This window comes from Nerophis lumbriciformis, linkage group LG05 (genome assembly GCF_033978685.3).
Source record: "Nerophis lumbriciformis linkage group LG05, RoL_Nlum_v2.1, whole genome shotgun sequence".
Taxonomy (NCBI): domain Eukaryota; kingdom Metazoa; phylum Chordata; class Actinopteri; order Syngnathiformes; family Syngnathidae; genus Nerophis; species Nerophis lumbriciformis.
Genome location: NC_084552.2, coordinates 28,500,333 through 28,517,324, shown reverse-complemented (window position 1 = coordinate 28,517,324; position 16,992 = coordinate 28,500,333). Strand labels below are relative to the sequence as shown.

The following is a 16,992-nucleotide window of genomic DNA, read 5'->3' as shown; positions in this document are numbered from 1 at the left end:
ATGATTACACAGACATGACAACAACAAAACTTGTACATTTGGACTCATTTCATTAATCACAAAGTTAGAAGTGTATACAAATTATTTCAGCATACATTTAGAAGAGCATTTTTTTTTTTATTCAAAAATTTCAGCTCATTTTTATAGTTATCAAACTCATCCTCACTCTGTTGGCGGGCCTTATCCGGACCACGGGTTGTACGTTTGACACCCCCGCTTTAGATCATTAGATCAAAATCCCTGCAAGCTTTCATTGAGAACAAAAGTGGTGCCCTAAGCCAAAGCGGTCCTCATCATATCCATCCCTCTCGTCCTTCATCTTCTCCTCTCTTTCGCCAGCCCTTCTGAATGCCTTCCAAAAAGGAGGAGGGTTCTAACAGGCTGTTTTGTTTATTTACCGTGGATCCAAACACAGGAATAGTTGGCGCCGCAGCGCCACGGCTTTGGCCGCCCGCTCCGTTGGCTCTGTGTGTTTGTTTTAGGTGCTGCCATTCTCCCTCTGTTGTTCTTCTTGCCTTTTATATTGACGCACACACACTTTTGATAAGCTGAACTCTCCGCCCCGACTTGCTCTGAGGGGTGGGGGGGGTTTGCTACTGAAAATAATCAGGTCATTATTGCATATGTGGTGCTTTCCAGTGTAGAACCTTAACAATCAAGGACTCTCACAAGACTTAAGAAATTAATAGGGTCATATTGTGGCCACGATTCGCAATGTTTCAAGTAATATTATTCTTGCACGTGTAAAAATAGGTTAGCCTCTGATAATAGGGCTTCAACAATTATTCAATTAAATCGATTTTTTTAATAGAAAACAAAACTTTGATTTATATTATGTGGCTTTAATCAGTCATTTAAGTCAGGGGTTCAGGCCTGCGAACAGGTTTTATCCGGCCCGGTGGATGAGTTTACGAAGTATAAAAATGAGCCAAAATTTTTGAATGAAAGAAACTGCTGTTCTAAATGTGTCCACTAGATGTCACAATAGCAATTATTTGTATCTTTGTAGATGATGCTACATATGTAAAAAATAAAATAAAATAAACCACATGATGTTAGTGGACCAGTCGAGGAAAATTAGCAAACTACATAGATAACATCCTGTAATTTGATTTTGATATTTTTTTTTTTTATCTTGATAGATTGAAAATTAACACCAATGAGTTGACTGATGAACATTATCACAAAATGTATTCAGAAAGTATAAAAAACAAATAAAGATAGAATACTATTAACCACAGCATGTAAGTGTAAAAAAAACAACATTATGATTTGTACATTTTCAGAATGAGCTTGTTCTCTTTTTAGACAAAGAAAACACTCTGAAGTTGTCTTTATTTTTAAGTTATCGTGTCGTGATTTTACCAGTCCGGCCCACTTGGGAGTAGATTTTTTTCCATGTGGCCCCCCCATCTAAAATGAGTTTGACACCCCTGATTTAAGTGGAACTGATGAAACGTGATAAAATCCGGATCGGCATGGAGTGCTCGGAAATTTAAATACCGTATTTTTTGGACTATAAGTCGCAGTTTTTTTCATAGTTTGGCCGGGCTCCAGTGCGATTTATATATGTTTTTTTCCTTCTTTGTTATGCATTTTCGGCAGGTGCGACTTATACTCCGGTGCGACTTATACTCCGAAAAATACGGTATGTGAACATAGAGCACTGACAACATGAACGAGATCTGTAGAGAAGGATCATGACAAGAGGTCTGCTAATATCTGCTATCAGTGATCTACCAGTTTTCCCAATATATGACGGAAACTACGAGAAGAGCACTGATAGTTTCTGCACAGCCACTTCTATAGAGCACACATGAGAGCGGCTATGTTGCAGCAAGTTTTATTCGTATTCTTTATGAATGCACACATGATAAAAGTGCAGTTTGAATGTTGATAAAGTGCATTTATTTGAATAAAATTAAGAATATGACTAGTTTAAAAAATGGTGTTTATTTGACCTATTTTCCTTGAGATACAAACAGAAAACAGGTGAGGGGAAACGTTCAGGGACAGAAGTGAAGCAGCCATGGGAAAACACCAACAAAAACCGCCAAAATAAAAGTACAGGACAGGAACTAAAACACTAAACACCGGAGAACACTAACAAAACGTAACATAAGGCATGGCCTGGTGTAACCAGCCGTGACAGGAAGGCAGGTTACACCCTGAACAAGTCGCCACGTCATTGCAGAGCCTCAAAAATAGAATATTTTGGCAGCAAGTTTTTATTTTTTTAAATTCTTTATAAATGCACACATGATAAAAGTGCAATTTGAATATTGCTAAAGTGAATTTCTTTGAATAAAATAATTGATATGGATAGTTTAATAATTGTTAATTATTTGACCTATTTTCCTTGAGATATAAACAGAAAACAGGTGAGGGAAAATGCTCAGGGACAGAAGTATAGTAACCATGGGAAAACGCCAACAAAACCGGAAAAAGCCGCCAAAATAAGAGCACAGGACAGGAACTAAAACACTAAACACCGGATAATACTAAACGCAACATGAGGCACGGCCTGGCAGGTTACACCCTGTCATTGCAGGGCCTCAAATATATATTTTGTCATCTTTCAGCTAAAATCAACAGGAAGTTGGCTATTCCCCCTTCGAAACAAAAGTTTTGTAAAAACAGTCACTTTTGCCTCTTTGAGCTGTAATTTGACCCCCTTAACATGCTTCAAAGCTCACCAAACTGGACACACACATCAGGACTGCCAAAAATTGCGATCTAATAAACAAAACCAACCCTAAACCTCAAAATTGCGCTCTAGCGCCCCCTAGGAAGAAAACACAGACAAAACTGCTCCGAGGAAGAAAACAGAAAAAACTGCCTGTAACTTCCAATAAGAATGTCATAGAGACATGAAACAAAAACCTCTATGTAGGTCTCACTTAGACCTACATTTCATATATTGACAACCCCCAGCAAAAATCAACAGGAAGTTTGCAATTCCCCCTTCAAAACAAAAGTTTTGTAAAAACCGGTCACCTTTTTTCAAACATTATCTCCTCTGAGCGCGTTTGTCGTGTCAGCTTCAAACTAGCACAGGAGAGAGATTGAACCCTTTCTGATTAAAAGTTGACCAAAGAGTTTTAATTACTGCTCCAGTTTGGATTTTATGTGTCATCAAATTCGGTCCCGTCCATCGCTGCTTGCAGCTTTAATTTTTATTAATTCTTTATAAACGCACACATGATAAAAGTGCAATTTGAATGTTGATAAAGTGCATTTGTTTTAATAAAATAAATAACAATACGACTAGTAAAAAAGGTTGTTTATTTGACCTATTTTCCTTGAGATATAAATTTCAATCAATCAATCAATCAATGTTTATTTATATAGCCCTAAATCACAAGTGTCTCAAAGGGCTGCACAAGCCACAACGACATCCTCGGTACAAAGCCCACATAAGGGCAAGGAAAAACTCACCCCAGTGGGACGTCGATGTGAATGACTATGGGAAACCTTGGAGAGGACCGCATATGTGGGTAACCCCCCCCCCCCTCTAGGGGAGACCGAAAGCAATGGATGTCGAGTGGGTCTGACATAATATTGTGAGAGTCCAGTCCATAGTGGATCCAACATAATAGTAAGAGTCCAGTCCATAGTGGGGCCAGCAGGACACCATCCCGAGCGGAGACGGGTCAGCAGCGCAGAGATGTTCCCAGCCGATGCACAGGCGAGCGGTCCACCCCGGGTCCCGACTCTGGACAGCCAGCACTTCATCCATGGCCACCGGACCTGTGCCCCCCCCCCCCCCCCCCCCCACAAGGAAAAGGGGAGCAGAGGAGAAAAGAAAAGAAACGGCAGATCAACTGGTCTAACAGGGGGGCTATTTAAAGGCTAGAGTATACAAATGAGTTTTAAGATGGGACTTAAATGCTTCTACTGAGGTAGCATCTCTAATTGTTACCGGGAGGGCATTCCATAGTACTGGAGCCCGAATAGAAAACGCTCTATAGCCCGCAGACTTTTTTTGGGCTCTGGGAATCACTAATAAGCCGGAGTTCTTTGAACGCAGATTTCTTGCCGGGACATATGGTACAATGCAATCGACAAGATAGGACGGAGCTAGACCGTGTAGTATTTTATACGTAAGTAGTAAAACCTTAAAGTCACATCTTAAGTGCACAGGAAGCCAGTGCAGGTGAGCCAGTATAGGCGTAATATGATCAAACTTTCTTGTTCTTGTCAAAAGTCTAGCAGCCGCATTTTGTACCAACTGTAATCTTTTAATGCTAGACATAGGGAGACCCGAAAATAATACGTTACAGTAATCGAGACGAGACGTAACGAACGCATGAATAATGATCTCAGTGTCGCTAGTGGACAAAATGGAACGAATTTTAGCGATATTACGGAGATGAAAGAAGGCCGTTTTAGTAACACTCTTAATGTGTGACTCAAAGGAGAGAGTTGGGTCGAAGATAATACCCAGATTCTTTACTGAGTCGCTTTGTGTAATTGTTTGGTTGTCAAATGTTAAGGTGGTATTATCAAATAAATGTCGGTGTTTAGCAGGACCGATAATCAGCATTTCCGTTTTCTTGGCATTGAGTTGCAAGAAGTTAGCAGACATCCATTGTTTAATTTCATTAAGACACGCCTCCAGCTGACTACAATCCGGCATGTTGGTCAGCTTTAGGGGCATGTAGAGTTGGGTGTCATCAGCATAACAATGAAAGCTAACACCGTATTTGCGTATGATGTCGCCTAGCGGCAGCATGTAAATACTAAAGAGTGCAGGGCCAAGAACCAAACCCTGAGGAACTCCGCACGTTACCTTAACATAGTCCGAGGTCATATTATTATGGGAGACGCATTGCATCCTGTCAGTAAGATAAGAGTTAAACCACGACAAAGCTAAGTCTGACATACCAATACGTGTTTTGATACGCTCTAATAAAATATTATGATCGACGGTATCGAAAGCAGCGCTAAGATCAAGAAGCAGCAACAGATGACGCATCAGAATCCATCGTTAGCAGTAGATCATTAGTCATTTTTGCGAGGGCTGTCTCCGTAGAGTGATTTGCCCTGAAACCGGATTGAAAAGGTTCACAGAGATTGTTAGACACTAAGTGTTCATTTAGCTGCTGTGCGACAATTTTTTCGAGGATTTTCGAAATAAAGGGAAGGTGGGACACCGGTCGGTAGTTTACCATGAGGTCAGGATCAAGGTTAGGTCTTTTGAGCAGAGGATGAATAACCGCTTTCTTGAATGCTAGGGGAACAGTGCCAGAGGAAAGTGATAAGTTTATAATATTTAGCACTGATGGACCTAATAATACAAAAAGCTCCTTGATAAGTTTCCCAGGAAGTGGGTCAAGTAAACATGTTGTTTGTTTTATCCCACTTACACGCCGTAATAGTTCCTCTAATGTTATTTCATCAAAAAGAGAGAGACTATTTTGTATTGCAGTATCCGTCGTAGATACAGTTGTATCTGTGTTAATAGAACCCAGTTGTAGCTGGGATGCGTTGTCTTTAATCTCCTTTCTAATGAGTTCAATTTTCTTATTAAATAAATTCATAAAGTCATCTGCCGAGTGGGTGGAGCTATTGGGAGGAGTCCCTTGTTGGGTTAGCGATGCTACTGTACTAAACAAAAATTTAGGGTCGTTTTTGTTGAGGCGGATGAGATTTGAGTAATATTTAGCTTTAGCTAAGGTAAGCATGCGTTTATACGATATTAAACTATCACTCCATGCTTGATGGAAAACCTCAAGCTTGGTCGCGCGCCATTTGCGTTCCAACTTTCTACATGATAATTTATGAGCTCTGGTTTCTTCTGTAAACCATGGGGTGCGCCTTTTAGGGGCCCTTTTTTGTTTTAGCGGTGCTAAATCAATGGTTTTGCGCAGGGCATTGTCAAAGTTGTTAGTTAGGTTATCAATAGAGCCGACATAATTTGGGAATGGTGCCATTACCGAAGGCAGTAGGTCAGCAAGAGTCATCGTTGTGGCAGCATTAATGTTGCGGCTACTATAGCAGTTATTATTATTATTAGTTTGTTGACAATGAGTCAGAACTTCGAATTTTATAAGGTAATGATCGGACATTACTTTAGTATACGGGAGTACCATAACTTTGGAGGTGGTGACACCCCTGACCAGCACTAGATCTATCGTATTACCGTTGCGATGTGTAGGTTCATTTATTATTTGTGTAAGACCACAGCTATCAATTAAAGTCTGGAGCGCCACGCACTGAGGGTCCGATGGGGTATTCATATGGATATTAAAGTCCCCCATTATGATTATATTGTCTGCATGCGTCACTAGATCAGCAACGAATTCTGAGAATTCATTGATAAAGACCGAGTAGGGCCCTGGGGGGCGGTAGATAACAGCCATATCGAGAGGCAGCGGTGCGACAGACCTCATAGTAAGCACCTCAAACGATTTGTATTTATTATTTAGGTTAGGGGTAAGGTTATAGTTTTCATTGTATATTAGTGCGACCCCCCCACCCCTTTTAAGGGGACGGGCAATATGCGCATTCGTATAGTTAGGAGGAGATGCCTCATTTAACTCAAAAAAATCGTCTGGTTTGAGCCAGGTTTCGCTAAGACCAATGACGTTAAGATTGTTGTCTCTAATGACCTCATTAACTAATAACGTTTTGGGAGACAATGATCTTATGTTTAAAAAGCCCATATTATAAGTATTGGGCTGTTTTGATGAGTTTTTGTTTAAATTATCCGTAGTAGCAATATTAATAATGTTGCGTTTATTATACGTAGTGCACTTTAAATAGTTTCGACCATATCTAGGAATTGATACGACGGGAATTTTCAGATTGTTTGCTTGATGCTGCGATCGACTGAACGCATCATGATTTGCCACCTCAGTAGAATGCATATCTACCCCGGACACATTCACAACAGAAAACACATTATGTGAGTTGTGTGTTATTCTAAGAAAATTGCTATGCGTACAGGAATTATCCAGCCTGGTGCTGGCTAGTTCTAGCTTAACTGACTCCTCACCCGGACTAGCAGGCTTTGTAATTGCCTGTGACCGGGCTTGCTCTAGTGTAGTTAGTCAAATGTGACTTAAACAGTAGTCTATGTTTTTAGGCAGGATGATGGCGCCTTCCTGGTTAGGGTGAAGGCCGTCTCTCATCAGCAAGCCTGGTTTGCCCCAGAAAGAGGGCCAAGTATCAATAAACGTTAGTCCCTGTTGTCTACAGAAGCTAGCCAGCCACTTGTTAAGCGAGACTAATCTGCTATATCTCTCATCATTGCCTCTCGCAGGCAGGGGGCCAGAGACAATTACTCGATGCCTGGACATCTTTCTAGCGAGATCACAAGTCCTGGCTATGTTTCTCTTTGTAATCTCTGACTGTCTCATTCTAGTGTCATTGGAGCCAACGTGTACAACTATATTCGCATAACTAGTGGTGTGATTAGCCTGTCGTACGTGTTTACTAGGCCTGTTGCGAGTTAGCTCCCTAAGATTAGCCTCAATGTCAGGTGCTCTGGCCCCAGGGATGCACTTAATTGTGGCTGGTTTGCTAAGCTTTATGTTTCGGGTGATGGAGTCCCCTATGACTAAGGTGTGGTGCCCGGTAGATTGGGGTGTAGGACTAGCTAAAGAGCTAAATCTATTATGCGTCTCAACCGGTACACCGTAGCTTGTACGCCGCTTAGGACTACTACAGGCTGGGCTAGTTAGCTCGCTACAGCTAACGCTAGCAGATGTGTCCGCAACATCTAAAGTTACGAGATTACTCTGCTTTAACTGGCGGACACGGCCTTCTAGCAGAGCCAGCCTCTCCGTGAGTAAGGTGCAAGACGCGCAGGAAGCCATACTCATGGTGTTTTCTGTCACCGAGTGAAGTTCCTGCTGTCTTCCGAGAAGTCCTGGTCACGGTGTGCGGGGAGTCGCTTCCAACGACCGGCGCCGCCTTTCTCCACGCTAGCTTCGTTAGCTTAGCAGCTAGCTGCTAGCTAGCTGCGGGAGGAGTGGAGAGACAGAGATCGGGTGATTTGCAAGTTAAATAGTACTACTAAATATGTTGAGAAAGTAATAAAGAAAGCTGCAGAACAATCTCGGTTGTAAAGTGTTTTATTTGATTACAGCAATTAATCGAACAAATTAATCGATAGATTACTTCATTACAAAAATAATTGATGGCTGCAGCCGAATAATGGTAACAGGTATTATTAAACAGAAATCATAATGCTTCATCAACCAAACCTACCCCCACCCCCCCACCCCCGCTCCAACCCCCTCCACATCCCACCTCCCGGATTGTAAATAATGTAAATAATTCAATGTATATACTCTGATGATGATTAACTTGTGTGATGACTGTATTATGCTGATAGTATATATTTATACCATGAATTGATTAACGTGGACCCCGACTTAAACAAGTTGAAAAACGTATTCAGGTGTTACCATTTAGTGGTCAATTGTACGGAATATGTACTCTACTGTGCAATCTACTAATAACAATCTCAATCATAGCATTCTTCCTGACAAAACACTAGTCAAAGATTCTGTATATGACAGGAATGCTCTGCTGTTTTAAGGACCTCCTGCAAAAACGTCAGTCATACATCCTCTTTTAAGACAGCAGCTGTTTTTAAAGATCAATTGCAAAAACTCTACGCAAAGATCCTCTGTGACAGAAGTGCTCTACTGCAGTGTTTCTCAACCATTGTTGGGCCACAAGCGCCCCCTAGAGGGCCGCCAAAAATGTCTGTTTCTCAGCTGTGGTCCGCAGCCGTACTCAGTTGTAATACGCTTTTCCACCACTGCAAACAAACCGAAGAAGTCTGGTGCCATAGTCATAGAGAAGTTTCTTAAGCGCAAAAAATATGACTTAAGTAGTGAAGCTGTATTTTCCTTTGCACTTAAATTGTATTGACAGTTTAAGAAACAGGTGCAATATTATTTTTAATAGATTAGTCAGAATTGATTTATGTTAGCACTGCACACTTGTGTGGAAATGCATTTTTCACTAGTGATAATAATTTGATAATAACCTGCATGATTAACACTTGGTTTCATATTTGACAAGGTTCATCCTGTTTAGCTGAAAGTAGTTCAGATATAATTATTGAATGCGATTAAATTCAAAAGTAAGATTACTAATTCAGTGTTAATATTTGAGTAGGTCCATCTGTAGTGGAAAAGTTGGGCCCCGAGGTCAAAAAGGTTGGGAACCCCTGCTATACTGTTTTTATAGACCTACTGCTGAAACATTAGTCAAAGATCCTCTAAATGACAGCAGATTGCTTTCAAGCCGTCATGATAACAAATCTGTGCTGCATGCAAAGATTTTGGGGTGTTAGTTTTTTTTTTTTTAGTTTTTTACCTTTGTGTTGAAGGAGCCATGTTTTTTCTTTGCATCTTCATGGCTCCTCCATTTTTCTTTTGTCCAAGTGAAAGCAGGTTATTTTACTAATCTGTATGTTATCTTATTAAGGCCACATTCCTTCTCCCGTGGGAGGCAGATGATATGTCCCACAGTGAGTTGCAGACACTGGTGGATGATTTTTTTTTTTTTGCCAGCTCAGCCACTTTTTCTTCTCACCTTCCAGCGTCGCTCCGAGCCAAAAGAAAGAAACATAACTTGTACGCAGTCAGGCGGAGGTGACATGTAAAACATGACCATGCCAGTCACTTTCTTTTCGTCTCCCTCCTTCTGAACGGTTTGGACATTTTGAAAAATCAGCCTCTTGTCGTATCACGCTTTACGGTCCGAGCTGGGCTGTTGAATATTATACCATAACGCATGTTTGCTGATCATTGAGGTTCTACATAGATTTTGCTGAGAGAAATGCACGGGGAAAAAAACTTTTCTGAACTTTTTAATTTCAGTATTTACCCCCAATATAAGACGACCTGTCTTTTTCAAGAGTTTCAAGACAAAACCCAAGACCAAAAACCAAAAATCAGCAGTCTTCTGATGCCTTAGATCAGTGATTTTCAACCTTTTTTGAGCCAAGGCACATTTTTTGTGTTGACAAAATCCGGAGGCACACCACCAGCAGAAATCATTAAACAACGAAAGTCAGTTGACAGCAAAAAGCCGTTGTCGCAATTGTTGGATATGACTTTAAACCATAACCAAGCATGCATCAATATAGCTCTTGTCTCAAAGTAGGTGTACTGTCACCATCTGTCACATCACGCCGTGACTTATTTGGATTTTTTTGCTGTTTTCCTGTGTGTAGTGTTTTAGTTCTTGTCTCGAGCTCCAATTTTGGTGGCTTTTTCTCTTTTTTTGGTATTTTCCTGGAGCAGTTTCAGGTCTTCCTTTGAGCGATATTTCCCGCATCTACTTTGTTTTTATCCTTCTTCGTGGGGACTTTGTCGATTGTCATGTCATGTTCGGATGTTACATTGTAGACGCCATCCTTGCTCCACAGTAAGTCTTTGCTGTCGTCCAGCATTCTGTTTTTGTTTTCTTTGTAGCCAGTTCAGTTTTAGTTTCGTTCTGCATGGCCTTCCCTAAGCTTCTTAGGGGCACTCACTTCTTATTTATTTTTGGTTTAAGCATTAGACACCCTTTTACCTCCACGCTGCCTCCCGCTGTTTCCGAAATCTACAAAGCAATTAGCTACCTGCTGCCACCTACTGATATGGAAGAGTATTACACGGTTACTCTGCCGAGCTCTCGACAGCACCAACACTCAACAACAACACATCATTTACAGACTATAATTACTGGTTTGCAAAAAATATTTTTTACCCCAAATCGGTGAAATTAGATAATCTCCCACGGCACACTAGACTGTATCTCACGGCACACTAGCCGCGGCACAGTGGTTGAAAAACACTGCCTTAGATCTCTTCTTTTTCTATGGTAAATGGGTTATACTTGTATAGCGCTTTTCTACCTTCAAGGTACTCAAAGCGCTTTGACACTATTTCCACATTCACCCATTCACACACACATTCACACACTAATGGTGGGAGCTGCCATGCAAGGCCCTAACCACAACCCATCAGGAGCAAGGGTGAAGTGTCTTGCTCAAGGACACAACGGACGTCACTAGGTTGGTAGAAGGTGGGGATCGAACCAGAAACCCTCAGGTTGCTGGCACGGCCCCTCTCCCAACCGCCCCGCGCCGTTCCTTTTTCTACCGCTTGTCCTTCTCGTGGTTGCGAGGGGTTGGAGCCTATACCAGCTGCATTCAGGCGGAAGTGTCAAGCGTTGACGTCGTGGAAGACGCAGGGGGTTGTAGTGATTTCGAGGATGCAGATGAACGAGGTTTTAGCGTGAGATTAAAAAGGGGTATTTATTAATAAACGAGCAAAAATCGAGAGCAACAGACAGACTGCGAAGAAAACAAAACAAAACTGGTGGAACCCAGCAAAACACTCACGGGAAATGTGGAGCAGATGGCGTCCACAAAGGCTTAGAGCAGTGGTTTTTAACCTGGGTTCGATCGAACCCTAGGGGTTCGGTGACTCGGCCTCAGGGGTTTGGCGGAGCGGAGGTCAAGACACACCCAACTCATCGTCTAAATAAAAACTTTTATTATGGATACCCCCAAACAATGTTCCCTCTAATTTTCCATCTGATTTGCAGGTGTGTAATTTGTTGTGGTTCATGTCCAGTTCATTTTGTGCCCCAGTAAAACACATATCACATTGTCTAGAATTTGAAAACATTTTTTTGTTTATTTTTTACTAAAGAAGGGGTTCGGTGAATGCGTATATGAAACTGGCGGGGTTCTGTACCTCCAACAAGGTTAAGAACAACTGGCTTAGAGGCTCCTCTGTAGTCCAGTGAACAGATAATAATATCAATGTCCCGACAACAAAGGTAGAAAAAAGGATCAATAGTCTTGATTGCAAACAGAAAACAGGTGAGGGGAAATGCTCCGGGGCATAAGTGAAGCAACCATGGGGAAACACCAACAAAACCGGAAAAATCCGCCAAAATAAAAGCACAGGACAGGAACTAAAACACTTAACACTGAAGAACACCAACAAAAGAATGCAGGTTACACCCTGAACAAGTCGCCACCTCATCGCAGGGCCTCAAAAATATAATATTTTTTTTAAACATCCTATATTGACTTAAATGTAAGATAATCAATATAAGGCGTAGAAAATATTTTTAAGACACTATCAGAAATTATTGTATTGGACAGAGGATGTAAGATCACCTCTCTTGCAAGAACCATCCATCCATCTATTTTCTACCGCTTGTCCCTTTCGGGGTCGCGGGGGGTGCTGGAGCCTATCTCAGCTGCATTTGGGCGGAAGGCGGGGTATACCCCGGACAAGTCGCCACCTCATCACAGAGCCAACACAGAGACAGACAACATTCACACTCACACACTAGGGAGCATTTAGTGTTGCCAATCAGCCAATCCCCAGGTGCATGTTTTTGGCGGTGGGAGGAAGCCGGAGTACACGGAGGGAACCCACACAGTCACAGGGAGAACATGCAAACTCCACACAGAAAGATCCCGAGCCCGGGATTGAACTCAGGACCTTGGTATTGTGAGGCACATGCACTAACCCCTTGTTCCACAGTGCTGCCTTCTTGCAAGAACCGTTTTTGGAAAACAAATATTGCATCCATCCATTTTCTAAAAACCAAGACTTTTTTTTTTTATTATTGACTCGAATATAAGACAACTCTGAATGTAAGGTGACAAATATTTTGTGTGAATGACAAGAAGAAAAGCTCTGACCCGTTTGGGGAATAGTCGTTTGGCGCCACCTTTTGGTTTGCATGTAGAACTCTCTGAATATAAGACAATTAGTCTTATATCAGGGTTGATACTATTATTCTGATCTGTTTTAAAGATGTTGGGCTGTTGTGTTGGACTACACTGTCCATAAATGCGAGCCAAAATAAGCCTGTCATTTTTTTGTATGAATCCACGAATCATACACGACTCAAATAAAAATGTTTGTCCTCATCCGATGGTTTCTCTTTGTGTGCAGAGCTCACGAACAGCCCGCTCGGAAGAGGACCGAGACACTCTTTGGGACGCCTGGGGCTCGTGGAGCGAGTGTTCCCGCACCTGCGGAGGAGGAGCGTCCTATTCCCTGAGACGATGCCTCAATTCCAAGTAGGACTTAAAGAGGAGTGCACTTTATTTTTTTAAATGTTGCCTATGATTCACAATCATTATGAAAGACATGATGATTGGATGTTATTTTCATTCTGAATATATAAATAAATGCCATCAAAAGTCTGCTTACAATGAAGACTATGGGAGCCATACAATTCTGCTAATAAAGCCCTTAAAAAAACATCCAAATACCTCCAGTAAGGATTTATATACATGATGCAAGTAAATATGTAATGTACTAACAGGCACATGTATAATAACATTTAGTATTTAGTATATACGTATCTTGATTATTTTCTTCATCACTGATTTCTGCTCACTGCAGACTTCATGGGAGCCAACAAACATGACAAAACATCACTTACTGTACAATGTCTGTTGTCATTAGGATGCCGACTGCTAAATGTTCATATATTCCTATTTAGGTAAAGAATGACTCATAATCCTCGTACATAAAAGGGGTGAGGGAGGGGGACAACAAGCGTCTTTTTGTGTCTTCCTTGCCAGTTTCGGGTCCTAAATTGCTGTCAAAGTGTACCAAATTGTCGGAATACCTACTCAGACATCTTCTGTCCAGGTGAGATGCATGATTTATGATCTACAATAATCTTACAGGAAGCGAGGAAGCAGCAGACCACTCGGTGATGTAAACATAGGGAGACAGGCTTGTGATCACAGCGCCGCCATAAATGTGTATGTGTTAGCGCTTATAATAACAATATCACTAGTACTTATACTTAACCTCTAATACTCAGGCCACAAAATGTGAATTGAGTATTGTCGGCAGTTTTTGAATGGTTATTTATTGCGTTTTATGGGCAAAATAGCGGAGCTCACATTTGCTCGGCTGTAAGCAGACTTTGATTTACATTTATTTAAATTACCGTATTTTTCGCAGTATAAGTCGCACTTGCCGAAAATGCATAATAAAGAAGGAAAAAAACATATATAAATCGCACTGGAGCCCGGCCAAACTATGAAAAAAACTGCGACTTATAGTCCGAAAAATACGGTAAATATTTTTTTTAAATCCATCTGTTGTCATGATGATTCTGAACCATAGGCAAAATTCCCAAAAAAGTGCAGTTCCCTTTTAACACAGAAATGCAAATATATTCCTTAACATAGCAACAGAACCACTATTGTAACAGCGGTAAGGAGGAAACTTCTCAACCAGCATTAATCACATTGATGAGTTTATTGTAAACAACAGTACAGTGAATGTTATACGCACAGCTTTCACCCCACCAGCTGAGTAGACATTTTATAGCACATGCAGAGGTAGATAAAGCTGATGAATGTTGGCCACAATGCAGCTACTGCCATGTAGTTGAAGTGATTTAAGAAAAAAAAAATACTTGTAGGTGGTTTATCAGACTATTCATAGCACAGGCAATACAGTAGCGATCTGTGTTTTTTACACATTTTTACACTTTTTTGTGTGCCGTTCGAGTGACATCATAGGCAGTTTTTTTTCCCCCTGCAGTGTGTTAATAATCAATGTTGGAATACTGTACAACAAGTGATTCTCTAACGGTGGTGGTACGCGGGCTCGACCTAGTGCAGGGGTCCCCAAACTTTTTGACTCAGGGGCCGCATTGGGTTAAAAAATTTGGCCGGGGGTATATATATATATATATATATATATATATATATACATATATATATATATATATATATATATATATATATATATATATATATATATATATATATATATATATATATATATATATATATTAGGGCTGTGTTTCTTTGGGTGTCGCACAATTTGATTCAATATCGATTCTTGGGTCACGATTCGATTCAAAATCGATTTTTTTTTTTCAATTCAACACGATTCTTGATTCAAAAACGATTTTTTTTCCCGATTCAAAACGGTTCTCTATTTATTCAATACATAGGATTTCAGCAGGATCTACCCCAGTCTGCTGACATGCAAGCAGAGTAGTAGATTTTTGTAAAAAGCTTTTATAATTGTAAAGGACAATGTTTTATCAACTGATTGCAATAATGTAAATTTGTTTTAATTATTAAATGAACCAAAAATATGACTTATTTTATATTTGTGAAAATATTAGACACAGTGTGTTGTCAAGCTTATGGGATGCTATGCAAGTGTAAGCCACTGTGACACTATTGTTATTTTTTTATTTTTTTTTATAAATGTCTAATGATAATGTCAATGAGGGATTTTTAATCACTGCTATGTTGAAATTGTAACTAATATTGATACTGTTGTTGATAATATTAATTTTTGTTTCACTACTTTTGGTTTGTTCTGTGTCGCGTTTGTGTCTCCTCTCAATTGCTCTGTTTATTGCAGTTCTGAGTGTTGCTGGGTCAGGTTTGGTTTTAGAATTGGATTGCATTGTTATGGTATTGCTGTGTATTGTTTTGTTGGATTGATTTATTAAAAAAAATAATTAATAAAAAATTAAAAATTAAAAATGAAACAAAAAAATAAATAAAATACATTTTTTTTAAATGAGAATCGATTCTGAATCGCACAACGTGAGAATCGCGATTCGAATCGATTGTTTCCCACACACCCCTATATATGTATGTATTTGTATATGTGTGTGTGTGTGTATGTATATATATATATATATATATATATATATATATATTAGAGATGCGCGGTTTGCGGGCACAACCGCGGAGTCCGCGGATTATCCGCGGATCGGGCGGATGAAATAAAAAAAAATAAGATTTTATCCGCGCGCGGGTCGGGTCGGGCGGATTAATTAGATTTTTTTTTTTTTTTTTTTTTTTTTTTTTTGCGGGTGGCAGTTAAACCAATTCGGAAATATATATACATAGTTAAATGTTGTTACCCACATACGAAAAACGAGCAGGCACCTGCTGCATATGCCACAACAGAAGAAAAAGAAAAGAAAAGAGATGGACACTTTTACGGAGCGGAGAAGGGACGCCTCGCCGGGGTCCGGGAACGAGGCCCCTTCCCCCGAGAGGGCCCCACCGGGAGCCGTAGCTGAGGCGATCCGCGAGAAGGGCCCGACGCACGTCCAGGGTCACTACCGCGCCCACCGCACCGACACCCCGCCTCGTCCGCCTTCGCCGCGGCCGGCGTCACGCGCAGCAGGTAAGCAGGTTACCTGCCCGCCACCCCCGTGGCCGGGGGCTCGTAACATGGGTCACTCCGCGCGCTCCGCCCGCGCAGCTTACCTGCCCGCCACCCCTGTTGCGGGGGCGCGTAACAGGGGTCACTCCGCGCGCAGTGCGCTCACGAAAGGGGTGGGGCTCACCCTGGTTGATATAGAGAGCAGGACGGTGGCCATGGAAGTCGGAACCCGCTAAGGAGTGTGTAACAACCCACCTGCCGAATCAACTAGCCCTGAAAATGGATGGCGCTGGAGCGTGGGCCCATACCTGGCCATCGCCGGCAGCGAGACGCGCTTGGAGGTGCGCTCAGCGCGGCTCCCATATGATTGCGCACTGGTGTGCGTCTGGGTCGTGACAGCGTGGCACGCGAAAGTCTGTGCTGCATTGGATCAGTCTCCTTTCTTTAACAGGCAAAAGCTTTATAACCTCACCATACCTGCCAACTTTTGAAATCAGAAAAACCTAGTAGCCAGGGTCCAAGGGCCGCAGGCCCCGGTAGGTCCATGACAAAGTCCTGGTGGAGGGTTCAGGGCTTCGCCCCCCGACGCAAAATGATTATTAGCATTCAGACAGGTTAAAATGTTGCTAAAACCATCACTTTTCTATCAGTCACAGTGACTTTTCAAAACAAAAATATTACAGCAAAAATCATATGGGTTGATTGGCATGTTTATTCTGTAAGCTAACTTCAATAGTTTGAAATTATTTTGACAGTTAATGCCAGTTATCCTGTCAACCTTTCACAAGACTTCAATTTGTTAATTGAAAGTATAAACAGTATAAACATTTTTTACAGTAAA

General features: G+C 41.2%; 1 protein-coding gene across 2 annotated transcripts in view; it reads left to right on the top strand.

Annotated features, from left to right (window-relative positions):
* Positions 1 to 16,992, top strand: part of adamtsl3 (ADAMTS-like 3) — a 200,754-nt gene that overhangs the window by 113,860 nt on the left and 69,902 nt on the right. For both annotated transcript variants that reach the window (XM_061960954.1, XM_061960955.1), the window contains one exon: positions 12,936 to 13,063. In XM_061960954.1, the coding sequence (XP_061816938.1) occupies positions 12,936 to 13,063 (128 nt within the window). The remainder of the gene's footprint in view (positions 1 to 12,935; positions 13,064 to 16,992) is intronic.